The 14,225-nt window shown below is 43.2% G+C and overlaps 1 protein-coding gene across 1 annotated transcript in view; it reads left to right on the plus strand.

Moving 5' to 3' along the window:
* Positions 1–4,986, plus strand: part of LOC143803973 (mucin-4-like) — a 74,838-nt gene extending 69,852 nt beyond the window's left edge. The window contains exons 9-11 of the mRNA XM_077281724.1: positions 648–691; positions 2,534–2,634; positions 3,850–4,986. Coding sequence (XP_077137839.1) covers positions 648–691; positions 2,534–2,634; positions 3,850–3,942 — 238 coding nt within the window. The 3' untranslated portion in view covers positions 3,943–4,986. The remainder of the gene's footprint in view (positions 1–647; positions 692–2,533; positions 2,635–3,849) is intronic.
* Positions 4,987–14,225: the final 9,239 nt, after the last annotated feature.

Consider the following 14,225-nt stretch of genomic DNA (forward strand, 5'->3'; position numbering starts at 1 on the left):
ACTGCCTTTCAGGGCTTATCTAGAGCATTCTATAATGCTGTGGATAAGCCCCTGGTCCAACCTGCAAGTGAAGAAAAATAAGTTATATTATATTCACCCGGGGGACGGTCCTGTGCGGCCCAGTCCAATGGGTGACGCAGATCCGGGTCTGATGCCTCCCATCTTCTTGCGACGCCACCCTCCTGCTTCTTCATCGCTCCCCGGCATCGGCGCTCCTGCGCAGGCGTACTTCTCTGCCCTGTAAAGTACTGCAGTGCGCAGGCGCTGAGCCTCTCTGACCTTTCCCAGTACCTGTGCACAACAGGGCAGAGAAGTACGCCTGCGTAGGAGCGCCGATGCCAGGGAGAGATGAAGAAGCAGGAGGGCGGTGTCACAAGAAGATGGGAGGTGCCAGACCCAGATCTGCGACACCCATCGGACTGGACCACCCCTCCGAGTGAGTATAATGTAACTTATTTTTCTTCACTTGCAGGTCGGACCGGGGGCTTATCTACAGCATTATAGAGTGCTGTAGATAAGCCCTGAAGGGCTTATAGCAGCAAAATCTGCTGACAGGTTCCTTTTAATTACATCTTTTATTATATGAGTTTCCTAAGTGTGATAGGAAAAAACTAAAAATAATTAGCTACATTTTATTCATTTCACAGCTGCATTCCGGAAAATATTTTCCAGAAGAAAACAGCCATAATTTGTAAGTATGTTCTAATAGTAATCATAGTCACATTGCTCTTTCAATTTATGATCAAAAGATTTGCTTTTGGTTTAATAATATTTTAAATTATGCACAATAATCTATGTATAATCAAATATGGTCTATAAGTATATAATACACAGTATTATTACACATGATTGGTGAGCTGGTTTGTTGTAGATATTTTTGGTTGTAGAATTATCAGCCATTTTTAAATAAAACACTATGTTGAAAAAAAAATGTAGATATCTAATATTTAAATGAACCTGTCTTATCCAAATACGCTATTTATCTGCAGATATCGTGTGTATCTCCAGGTAAATAACATATAAAACAAGTCTGGTAGACTTACTGGAGCAGCGGATTCAGAGAAAAAATTAGTTATATTTTACCTGCTACGGCTCCCTTACAGTCAACGAGGTGGTGCAGGGAGCAGTTAGGGTATGTGCACACATAGAAAGGAGCTCTGCAGATTTTTCCACAGTGGATTTGAGAAATCCTCAGGTAAAAGGCACTGCGTTTTACCTGCAGATTTACCGCAGATTTACAGCGATTTTTATGTGGATTTTGTACGGATTCCATCTGCGGTTTTACACCTGCGGATTCCTATTATGGAGCAGATGTAATCCACTGCGGAATCCGTACAAAGAATTGACATGCTGCGGAATGTAACCCGCAGCGTTTCCACACATTTTTTTCCGCAGCATGTGCACTGCAGATTGCGTTTTCCATAGGTTTACATTGTACTGTAAATGCATGGAAAGCTGCTGCAGACCCGCAGCAAAATCCGCATCCTGTGCACATAGCCTTACAGTCACCACTCACTATACTGTGCATGCTGCTGTAATTACTCCTCCTGCACCTTGTCTGAAAGCCTACTCTGCACACACATACTGCACATGCTGCAGCTTTGTCTGTCACTCATGGTGTATGGGGGAGCAGACTCAATGTATAGTAAGGATTTAGGCATGTTTAAGTTTAGGGATGTTGAGTAATAAGCTTGCAGTTGGTAGTAAGGTAGAGTTCAGGGCTTTATATAGGCCAGCCTTTCTCTCCCTTTCTCATGATGTCACCAGCTAGCTGCAAACTACTGTCTAGAAAGTCAATGAATTGATTAACATTACAGTAGGCCTTCACTGGACCCAAATAGGCTTAGCCCAACATTCACTACCAGATTATACAGTAAGCACTATGGATTAGAGCAGAAATATTGTCTAGGCATCAACCAAACCCAGATTTACCTTTGACAGGGTTAAAAGGGTTGTTTAGTTATAAGTTCCAAGTATACAGTCACTCTATGTGATTACTAATTTGCACTACATGCTGTGAGGATTATCCAGTGCCAGCACCGAAAACTGTGGCCAAGTATGACCACAAGAATGTAATATCCATGCTCCCGGCCACATTTCAATTTGATGGGCATGTCCTTGCTCAATGCAAGTGTATTGAGCGAGGTCGGAAACAGTCAAGTAGGAATGTGGCCAGGAATATGCATATCACATAGTTGCGGTCACATGATTCTAAATCGTAATTGAAGAAAATATATATTTGCTACCATTTATTACTACTTTTGCATTGCACCATTAAGCCACAAATATAAGCTTCTGTTTGAGGGGGGCATATCTTCAAAATAATGAGATAAATGATAATAAAAATGTTCATTGAAATGTATTAATATAAACTGTACAATCCCGTATTTATTTTAAAACTTATTTTACTGTCGGGGGAAGTGGTGGGAGAGTGAGAACTCGGTTATTGAATAGAACTTTATTTCAGGAAGCCATTTTCAAATGATATAAAATTAAGATACCTTCATAATCATAATCTCACATCTTGATTTAGCTTCTAAAATTCGGAGACCAACAATCCCAGCTATAATTGTACCACCTGAAGAACCCAGTCTGGTGAAGTGGAGTCCAGGTTTGGACAATCAGCTCTCAGGGGTAACTAGAATTTATATGGTATACAATGCAGCATCTTCTTAGTCTCCAAACAGCAGGTCTATCCCTGTGGGAAAAACATAGTCAGCGAGTATTTAGTATATTTGGGATGACAAATGAGAGGATGGGTTAAGCTTTCGGTTCCCCCTTTACTGAGGTTTATTTGACTAAATATGTGGTAGTTCCTATTTTTAATGTTATATATAGTTTATGAAAATTACATTTTTGCTGAAAGGAAGATCAACTTCATCAGAATTTAGGACCTTGGAAACTGGTCTTGAGCTTGTGCAATATAAAGCACGAAGAGAGATTAGGGCGTCAGTTTAATAATCCTTTTAGTTGGATAAAGTGAAAAATAGTGTGTGACAATTGACGATGTAGCGCTTTCCATCATATTTCCTGCCTAGGATTCATCTACAAAACTGATGATGTAGCAAGTCAATCAATATTTTTCAATGTCTATAATTATGAGGGATTTAATATGAACAATGATTATTTGTAAGTGTTGTTCCTCCTTCACATGACAGCAACAGGCAAATACCTCCTTAAACAAAGATGATGTACCGACTACAAATATGGTCTTTACATCAGCACAAAATGTGCGATCAATGACAGACAAGCTAGATATGGTTTGTCGTTTGATCACTTAGCATTTACACTGAGAAACAATTGCTAACATTAGTTCATCCAAACAAAAATGATCATTGACATTATTGTAGCCCCAGTGTAGAAGATGATAAGATCAGTGGCGCATTCAGACTGTTTCAGACCTCTTATCATTCTTAAGACCCTATACATATTAACTAATGTTGTCTACTGTGTGTGGAATTGGTGGCTGAGATTGCTATTAGCCAAAAGATCAGCCGAAACATTGCTTGACTGAAAATCATCTAAGGTGTATGAGGGCCTTTAGACTACTATGAAACCTTTTTCAAATTGTGATCATAGAGGAGGTAAGGTAGTATAGACACATTATGGGGTTGACAAAGATACTATCCTTAAAAAACAAAAAGCACGTTTGTACACAATATGTGTGTGGAACTTTTCATTACCGCTTGTGAGTAATTAGGGTTGACAATACCATATACCTCCTATGCAAATAGAAGGCTTTTTTTAAACAACTGGACAATATCTTTAAAATGTATGGTTTTTCTTTCATTTCTAATGTTTTCTGCAGTGGATAAATCCAATTAACAAGTATATTTACTTCTCTTTCAGCTAAATATAACAAGACCCAACTCTCAAAATGGAGAAAGCACACCTAATGAATTTGAGCTGTATAAAGTGAACATAGAACATAGAACTGATTAAAAATGTCAACTGACTACACAAATTATGATATTGTCTGGGACATGCTAAGGCGCGACGTAAAGGATATTTACACCTGATTCATCAATTCCAAAATATAAGGGCACAGTCAATTTTCTCTAGTTTTCTTCAAGATGTATCACAAATTCTCATGTTATGAAAGTATTGTGTATAAAGCAGAGATGCTACTTTGTTTAGTCTAAATTCATAAAAATAAAATATTTAAGCTAACATTTTTTGTAGTTTCCCCAAAAATAGGATCTATTCTTGAATTGTTATTTAAATTGTGAATGTGCTTAATATACTTGATTTAAAATATTGCTTAAGAATTAGTGGAACTGAGATTGTAATTCTAATTATTCTTATGCTTATTCACTTAGCGTTAGACTCATCTCAAATTGTGCACAATAAAAATGTAATTTGTTTTTCTACAACATACAATTACTTGTTTGAATAAAACACATCTCTACGAGTTACAGCAGGCAGATTATTCTGAGGACAAGATCACACAATGTAACTAGCTTTATGTTCTAGTTCCACTTGCACCACAAGAACTTTCATTACTTGCTTGACTTTTATTTGATGTAAGTTTTAGACACTTTGCTCATATTGTCCTTTAAAGGGGGGTGACCTCACTGAAAAGGGAGTGGCAAGGCGGAAAAGAAGCACAATTCTTTTGGCAAAATTGTGGCGCATATTTTTGCCACACATTAAGTCAGCTAATACAGTATGTGACGTAACTTACTAGACAGCCTTAAAATACTCCAGATTTCTCAAACTACATGAAATATTGTAATAATTCTAGCAAATTTTAGCACTGCTTCGTAAAATAGCATCTCTATTTGATACATTTCTGAAAAAAATTCCTATTACTGCGGTAACGCGTTTCGAATATCACTATGTTCTCTGTCAAAGCTTCACCTCCGCCTTTTGTGTCACCCTTATTTCCTCATAGATTGTAAGCTGCGAGCAGGGCTCTCCTTCCTCTTGGTATCTGTGTATTTATGTGATTATTGTTTTGCTGTAATGTCTTTTTATTGTCTGTACAAATCCCCTCTAAAATGTAAAGTGCCGCGGAATATGTCGGCGACTCGCCGCTGTAGAAATACAATAATAATAATAATAATTAATATTATTATTGTTATTAAAGCTTATCATGACTGACATATCCTCCAATACATTTATATGCTATGCACACCAGTGAAATTGATGAGGCAGATGATATGGTATGAGTTAAATTAAAAACTAATGGCACCTGTGTACATTGCACAATAAACATTATACAGTAAAAATGGAACATAATTTCCCTGCGCGTGTTTAAACCATTGGGACTATATGTTGTTAGATTATAAATCCAAAACTCCTCTCGGGTAAGTAGGCGTTTTTTCAAATATCTCCTCCTCTAAAATTTGTATTGACCCTTTTGATACCGAACATTTGCAAAGCAGAAGTCTGTTGCTGATGTTGTTGGATAAAATGTTTAGATGCATGGGAAATGGCACGGTAAGTATTAGATACATTAATGATGTCTGAAATACTTGCTTTTAGTTTTCGAATTGTGCAACCCACATACATTTTATTGCATAACGCATATCATATAATATATACTACATTCTGGGTGTTGCAATTGATTTTAAAATGTTGCCTTTCATCAGACTTGGTGAATTCCTTAGTGATGTGTGCATCCTGGCATGGTTTACAATGGTTATTACCACACCTAGAAAATCCTGCACAACTCAACCAATTGTGGCGTTGCTGGGACAAATTAAATGAACTTGGAGAAAGAATATTCTCAAAAATTTTAGCTTTTTGAAATAATTGAGCAACCAGAATTAATCTAGATCGGACTGTATGGATCGATTCCAAGAAGTCATAAAATGAGATCTCATCTCCCGAGATCTTAGTGTCGAGATCTCCATCTGTGCATGCTCCACTCTTGTCTCCTCCAGCAGCAACCCTGTGATTCTGTTCCACCATGGCCGGTAAGGTATATCCGCATTATAAGACGCATCCCCATTTACCCAAATTTGAGGTAAAAAATATATCTTATAATTCGAAAAATACGGTAAGTTTAAATTAAGACCAGGTGTATGAGGGACCGGAGTAAGCCTGCTGTTCTGGGAGCCCTAATACCTCATGCGACTGCTTAAACTGCTTTTCTGCTCAACCACACTCAGGTGGCACAAATACGAGAGAAGTGCAGTGTGCCCATTGGCTCCACCAGCTGAAGGTGCCAAATGCTCAGGGCCAGTATGTTCTGCATGCAAGCTGCTTAGGGAGGACCGGGTGACTCACCATGAACTGTGCTCCATTTCATACATCTGACAAGCCACGTTAAGCTCCGATGGAGTCAGAGATTCCACTTCATAATGCAAAATGAACCCTGGACCAAGTACCCAGTCCAAGACAACAGGGACCCACTGCCACTGACAGAAACTGGATCTTCAATGCCTTCAGGATGACACTGGACTCACCGCGTGCTGACTGTGTTGGCGCCACCATTTGAACCTAACACTCAACAGTCAGGAAGCCACCAGACTCATAAGTTAACTGTTAAAGAACTGCTACATTACTTATTGTTGTTGTTTATGCACACCATTTGTATATATCACCGGCTATACTCCTGTTTATCCCTTCCTCTCCCTGCATGGAGTAACCCCCTGTTCAAGTAAAATAACGTTAACCCTTGCTCTGCCTCCTGTCCGTTACTGCATCCCGCAACCTGCTCACAACACCACTAAAGTTGCATCTATTTTCACAGAGTAGAAACAGTAAAATAGGCCTCTGACATACCTTCCACTACAGGCAACACACCAGATGGAGACCCAACATAGAGTCTCTTCACATTTAAAAAAAATTAAAAGTACAATATAAACCTACAGTGAATGCATGCATTTTCTTCATTGCTTTTTAAATTTTGTTTTTATGGTATTCCTTGTTTGGTAAACATGACCTGTGAACACATTCTCCAGGACTGTAGATTTACTTGCAACACCTAATACCAAACTTTCATAACACTATCCACTCTTATAAGCTATTAGCAGCAAACTGTCCAAACTTATGACTTATAACCTCCACACTGTTCACTCTTATGCCACGCTGTTCATTGTTATAAACTAATACTGCTGCACTGTCCACCCTTATGAACTGTTACATCTACACTGTCCACTCTTATGAACTATTTCCTCTACACCAGGGGTCTCAAACTGCATTCCTCGAGGGCCTCAAACCATGCTTGCTTTCAAGATTTCCTTAGCATTGCAAAAGGTGTTGGAATCATTCTGTGCAGGTGATTAAATTATCACCTGTGCAATACAAGGAAATCCTGAAAACATGACCTGTTTGTGGCCCTCGAGGAATGCAGTTTGAGACCTCTGCTCTACACTGTCCACCCCCATATGAACGATAACTACCCCATGGTCCGCCCTTATAAACTATGGCCTCCACACTGTTCTCTGTTATCAACTATAACTGTCACACTGTTCTCCCTTGTGAGCTATAACTTCCACATTGGCCACCCTTATGAACTGCAGCATCCATGCTGTCCACCATTATGAAGTATAACTGCCATACTGTCCTCTCTAATGAACTATTATAGCCACAGTGTCCATTTTTATGAACTGTAACCACACTATCCTCCATTATGAACTTTACCTACCACATTTACACTACCCTTTCTTATGAACTATTACCAATACACTGTCCTCACTTCTTACTGTCCCTGTCCACTATGCCCTCTCATGCTTTTCTCATGTCACACTACCCCCATACTGACTACATCGTTACAATGACCCTCACATGGTGCCAGTTCTCCATAGTATTTCTTCCACTCCCACATTGTCCCTGTCAGGGACACTGCACTGCACTTGATCACTGAGCCAGTGCGTGTGTCCTGAGTAGAACAAAATATACTCAAAGATACCTCTGGAGCGGGGCGACAGCGGTGGAGATGCATGCTTCAGGCAAACAGGACCTGAAGAATGTGACTGTGGGGGGAGTGCCTGGGGGCGGAGACAAGCCCCAGGACTCTGGAGACCGGCGCTTGAGCTAGAGATGCCCAGAGAGAAGTTGGACAGATGCGGGTCTAAGCCAGGAGATGGCACGGTACAGGAGGGGCAAGACAGGGACGAGGTTAGTCACAAAGCAGAGTCTGGAAACCAGAGACATAGCTGCACCATACAGGCAGGAGTAACGGAACAGAAGGTCAAGGACAGGCAAAGGTCATAACAGCAAGGCAAAACAAGTACAGAGTCAGGCAGAATTACCAGAATCAGGAATGGACTGGGTCATACACGAGCAAGCATACACAGGCTGACCTTAGCCATATTGTGCTTCTTTGTCACTCTGCCCACTCCACCCTGCATCCATAATGCTGCTCCTCTTTATACTGTGATCCCTCTTAAATGTTCCCTCCTCTACATAATGTACCCACCATACTTTGCTCTCTCACTAGCCCCCCAAAATAATAAAAGTTTGCCTCTTTGACTCCATATAGCACTTATCTTCCCAACGTTTTTGCTTCCTCTGGTTCCTCATGTCCAGAACATTATTAGTACATGAAAACACATACAATAGGTCTAGATGCAAGCACTGTGGTGTATTCTTATTCCAACTGATATTTTCAATTTGGATACAGTAAGAATTTGATGCCAAAGGCATTTAAGGACAAATTTATTATTGTATTTGATAATACTAGAAAATACTGGCACTATCCACTAGGGGAGAGAGAAAAGAGTGCTCAGCGGCTGCTGGTGAATAAAAAGGTGCTATATCTAACCCTGGTAGTAGAAAGAACTCAAAAGTATATAAATATATAACAGTATTCACCGCGCTGAATAAAAGAGAACAAGTAATGTGATGTAAGTATAAAAAAGTAAGGAATACTCACTTTTGTAGTGGAGGTAGTTGGAAACTATTCATGGAGCCATAAGAGGATGAAATATCTGGTGGTAGAAGCTGATTGAGATGATACGGTAATTAGTACCCGATATCAGTATAATTATAGTAACCTGCAAACTGGTTCTGAATAGTAGATAATTACTTACTCCAATAGACAGATGAAAAAGTATCGAAACTGGTCCAAAAAAAGGAGGATAAGTGTTGGTATGTGTGAGTATAAGGGCTTGTGCACTCGCTGCGGATTCCACTGCGGAATTTTCTGCAGCGGAATTGATAAATCCGCAGTGCAAAACCGCTGCAGTTTTTACTGCGGATTTATTGCGGTTTCTAGTGTGGTTTCCGCTGCGAGTTTACACCTGCAGCTTTATATTGGATCAGGTGTAAACCCGCAGCGGAATCTGCACAAAGAATTGACATGCTGCAGAATATAAACCGCTGCGTTTCAGCGCATTTTTTTTCCGCAGCATGTGCACTGCGGATTTCGTTTCCCATAGGTTTACATTGTACTGTAAACTTATGGGAAACTGCTGCAGACCCGCAGCTGCGGAAACGCTGCGGTTCCTCAGCGAAATCCACAGAGTGTGCACATACCCTAAGACGACTGGTGTTTTAGAGGCACTTGCTTACAGGTTCAGAGGTCAGTACTGGGCAGACTACAGTTAATAGCCATCTCTAGATTACTTGCAGGACCAAGGTCCCTAGGTCCCACTTACAAGCAGCGGTTTTAACCCACTAAGTGCTATTATATAATCGGCACTAGTGTTGAGCGATACTTTCCGATATCGGAAAGTATCGGTATCGGAAAGTATCGGCCGATACCGTCACAGTATCGGAATCCAATCCGATACCGATACCCGATCCCAATGCAAGTCAATGGGACTCATGTATCGGACGGTATTCCTGATGGTTCCCAGGGTCTGAAGGAGAGGAAACTCTCCTTCAGGCCCTGGGAACCATATAAATGTGTAAAAGAAAGAATTAAAATAAAAAATATCGCTATACTCACCTGTCCGACGCAGCCGGGACTTCAGCGAGGGAACCAGCAGCGTTGTTTGTTTAAAATTCGCGCTATTACTTGGTTACGTGAATTCCCGGCTTGTGATTGGTCAGGTCGGCCATGTTGCCGGGACGCGGACCAATCACAGCAAGCCGTGACGAAATTACCTCCCGTGACGTCACGGCTTGTGATTGGTTGCGCCGCGGTCAACCAATCACAAGCCGGGAGGCTGGACGCGCTCATTTTAAAATGGGCGCATGTCCAGCCTCCCGTGACGTCACGGCTTGTGATTGGTTGCGCCGCGGTCAACCAATCACAAGCCGGGAGGCTGGACGCGCTCATTTTAAAATGGGCGCGTGTCCAGCCTCCCGTGACGTCACGGCTTGTGATTGGTTGCGCCGCGGTCAACCAATCACAAGCCGGGAGGCTGGACGCGCTCATTTTAAAATGGGCGCGTGTCCAGCCTCCCGTGACGTCACGGCTTGTGATTGGTCAGGGCGGCCATATTGCCGGGACGCGGACCAATCACAGCAAGCCGTGACGTAATTTCGTCACGGCTTGCTGTGATTGGTCCGCGTCCCGGCAACATGGCCGACCTGACCAATCACAAGCCGGGAATTCACGTAACCAAGTAATAGCGCGAATTTTAAACAAACAACGCTGCCGGTTCCCTCGCTGAAGTCCCGGCTGCGTCGGAGAGGTGAGGATAGCGATATTTTTTATTTTAATTCTCTCTTTTACACATTTTAACATTAATGTTGTTGCGATACCCGATATCCGATACCACAAGAGTATCGGAATCCCGGTATCGGAATTCCGATACAGCAAGTATCGGCCGATACCCGATACTTGCAGCATCGGAATGCTCAACACTAATCGGCACCCCTATCCATCATCTCAATACGCTGTGATCCCTTTTTCATTTTTTTCTCATTTTCAGTAATTTTTTTTTTTACCTCTGAACCTGTACGCAAGTGCCTCTAAAACACCAGTCATCTTATACTCACGCATATAGTTGTATTTTGAGTTTTTATTCATTTTGGAGAGTATACTGTTATCATTGGGAGGTTTCTTCAATAAATAAAATTCAATGTATACTCTAACGAGTGATGACTTTTATTAGACTGACTGTCGTTTGCAATGACCATTTAGGAAAATCTGAAAAAAATGTAATTTGCATAATAATTTGGGACATGCTATATATATGTATATATATATATATATATATATATATACACACTGCTCAAAAAAATAAAGGGAACATTAAAATCCCACATCCTAGACATCACTGAATGAAATATTCCAGTTGTAAATCTTTATTCATTACATAGTGGAATGTGTTGAGAACAGTAAAACCTAAAAATGATCAATGTAAATCACAACTAATATCCCACAGAGGTCTGGAGTTGGAATGATGCTCAAAATCAAAGTGGAAAATAAAGGTACAGGCTGATCCAACTTCAGTGGAAATGCCTCAAGACAAGGAAATGATGCTCAGTAGTGTGTGTGGTCTCCATGTGCCTGTATGATCTCCCTACAACGCGTAGGCATGCTCCTGATAAGGGGGCAGATGGTCTCCTGAGGGATGTCCTCCTAGACCTGGACTGAAGCATCCACCAACTCCTGGACAGTCTGTGGTGCAACGTGATGTTAGTGGATGGTGAGAGACATGATGTCCCAGATGTGTTCAATCAGAATCAGGTCCGGAGAACGGGTGGGCCAATCCATAGCTTCAATGCCTTCATCTTGCAGGAACTGCTGACACACTCCAGCCACATGAGGTCTGGCATTGTCCTGGATTAGGAGGAACCCAGGGCCAACCGCACCAGCATATGGTCTCACAAGGGGTCTGAGGATCTTATGAAGTGTCCGAGGGCAAGGCCGCCCATGCATATCCATGATCTGGCCCAGCAAAACCTCCACACTCAGATTCCATCTTAACAAAGGTATCTTTACTGTTATACATTTTTCTTAACACAGCAGAACACAATAATAGACAGTACAAAGTATGCTTATTCACAGAAATAACGTGTAATAACAAACTATCCCTCACTGTCCCTATCCACACGTTACCAGTTCCTTTGCTCCAAGAGGTTATCTTCCCACGTCGCAGGCCTGTCGGTCACAGCAGGGAGACGCTCCAGCCGAAGAGAAAAAAGGAATTAAACAAAACTTTGTCTCTCAGGTCCAGACTGTAGTCCTTGGGGTTCAGCAGGTAAGGGTGGAATGTTCGGCCTCTCAATAGAGGACCCGCTTACAGTTCATGAGCTCCAGGATCTTTGAGGATGTCACCGCTGAGTGCTCCGCAGTGTGGGAGCTGGGAACAATCTGGATGTCAGCTTCCAAGAGAGAGGGGTAATCCAGGCAACCTTCTATATCGCATCTACAGGAGGACGCCAGCACACACAGACCTCTTTCTGCACCGACTGGTTTCCCGGGCTCTTTCTCTTCTCCCTCCCCTTCCTGTTCACATGACATAACAGGGGGGAGTTTAGCCAATACAGTTTGTTTCTCTGTAATCACATTCGGCATAGGTATAACTTCTGGCCACACGGGGGCAGTGTCTGTCACAGATTCTATGTCAATGATAACGGAACAGCCACAGCCGGCCAGCTCACTACACGCCCCCCTGCTTAAAGGTTGGCAGTCCCTGTCAACGACTGTCTCCAGGGCGGCGATGGCTGTGGAGGTTGTAGGACCCGGCTGTGAAAAGGGCCACACATATTGGTCTCTGTAGGACTGTCCCGGGGGCACTCCTGCGGTGGTCCTCGCTGTCCGCCTAACGGGTGCTAGTCTCTCTCCCCGATCAGTCACCCCACTCTCCGCCCCAGTCGGTAAGTCAGTCGAGGAGGTAAGGGGTTCAGACGCGTCAGTCAGGCGAGCAGGGGTAGGGATGTCTTCCACCTCTACATCCCCGGTATCGGTGTCTCCCACAGTATTAGTGATATCCGTCTCTCTAGGCATTATAGGAGGGGAGTCAGGCTGAGAACAACAGGGGCGCAACATGTTACGGTGCAGGGTGCGGAGGCTGCCGCTGTCTTCGCCTTGTACTTGGTAGATGGGGCCACCAGGGTACGGGTGTCCAATTATTCGATAGACTTCAGTCTCCCACTTGGGCCGGAGTTTTCCTTGTGGTTTCTTTATACGAACTAGGACTAGTTGACCCACACTCAGTAGGTCTTCTTGTACTGGAAGTGGATCAGCGTGGACCTGGTCCTGGATCTGCTGTTCCACCAGCCGGTAGACAGTTTCCATCTTTTGATGGTGTGCTTGTAGCCAGGAAGGATAGGTACCACAGGTGTCTTCATCAGAGTTAGACAGGTGTAGCTCATGGATGCCTTTGCCTGGGCGGCCAAAAAGGAGGGTGTAAGGCGTGTATCCGGTGACAGAATGGACTTGATTGTTATAGGCCCACAGCAGTTCTGGGAGGAATCGAGGCCAGTCGGGCTTTTTGTCTTCTGCTAAGGTTCGGATCAGTTGTAAGAGGGTCCGGTTGAAACGTTCACACGCGCCATTCCCTTGTGGATGATACGGGGTGGTCCTGGACTTCTTGATTCCATACATCTGCTGAAGTTCTTCAATGACTCGCCCTTCGAAACACGCCCCCTGATCAGAGTGCAGCCGCTCCGGACACCCGTAGACCCGAATGAAGTGTTGACAGATGGCCTGTGCAGCTGATTCGGCAGTCTGATCTTTGGTAGCAACAGCGACGGCGAATTTCGTGAGGTGGTCCACCATCACCAGACAGTACTGGTAGCCACTATTCGCCGTTCCGATCAACAGATAGTCCACCATCAACAACTCGAGGGGCCTGGATGTGCTAATAGTCTGGACGGGTGCACGCTGCTCAGTAGACTTGTGGAGTTCACATGTACGATATCTTAGGCAGACGTTTTCAACCAGCTTACGGAGTCCTGGGCAAAAAATGAATTGCTGGGTCCACCGGAGGGTCTTGTCTATGCCGAAGTGGCCGTTCCTTCTGTGGGCTACAGCCACCATCTCATGGGCTAGCTGCACCGGGACGACAATCTGCAAACATTCTTCCAGCATATGGGATAAAAGGGCCCTGCGATACAAGACTCCATCCTTCACGATCAGCCGATCCCATTGGGCAAGTAGGGCAGAGGCCCTGGTTGATAGTCAGGCTCTTACTTCGGAGGGTGGTTTCTCTTGTGTCTTCACATACTGTTTCAGTAAGACGTGGTCAGGGTCTCGATCTTGAAGCTTGGCCCATTCTTGTTGGGACAGGGGGGACCCCACTACGGCTTCGATCCCACCTACAGCATACTGGCGGCTATCTTCTATTTGTTTAGCTAGCCGGGCAAAGTCGGGCAGTTCATCTTCCTCCAACTCTTCATCCTGGTCCCCTACCGGCGGGGATGATGTCACT

The sequence above is a fragment of the Ranitomeya variabilis genome, chromosome 2, assembly GCF_051348905.1.
Source record: "Ranitomeya variabilis isolate aRanVar5 chromosome 2, aRanVar5.hap1, whole genome shotgun sequence".
Taxonomy (NCBI): domain Eukaryota; kingdom Metazoa; phylum Chordata; class Amphibia; order Anura; family Dendrobatidae; genus Ranitomeya; species Ranitomeya variabilis.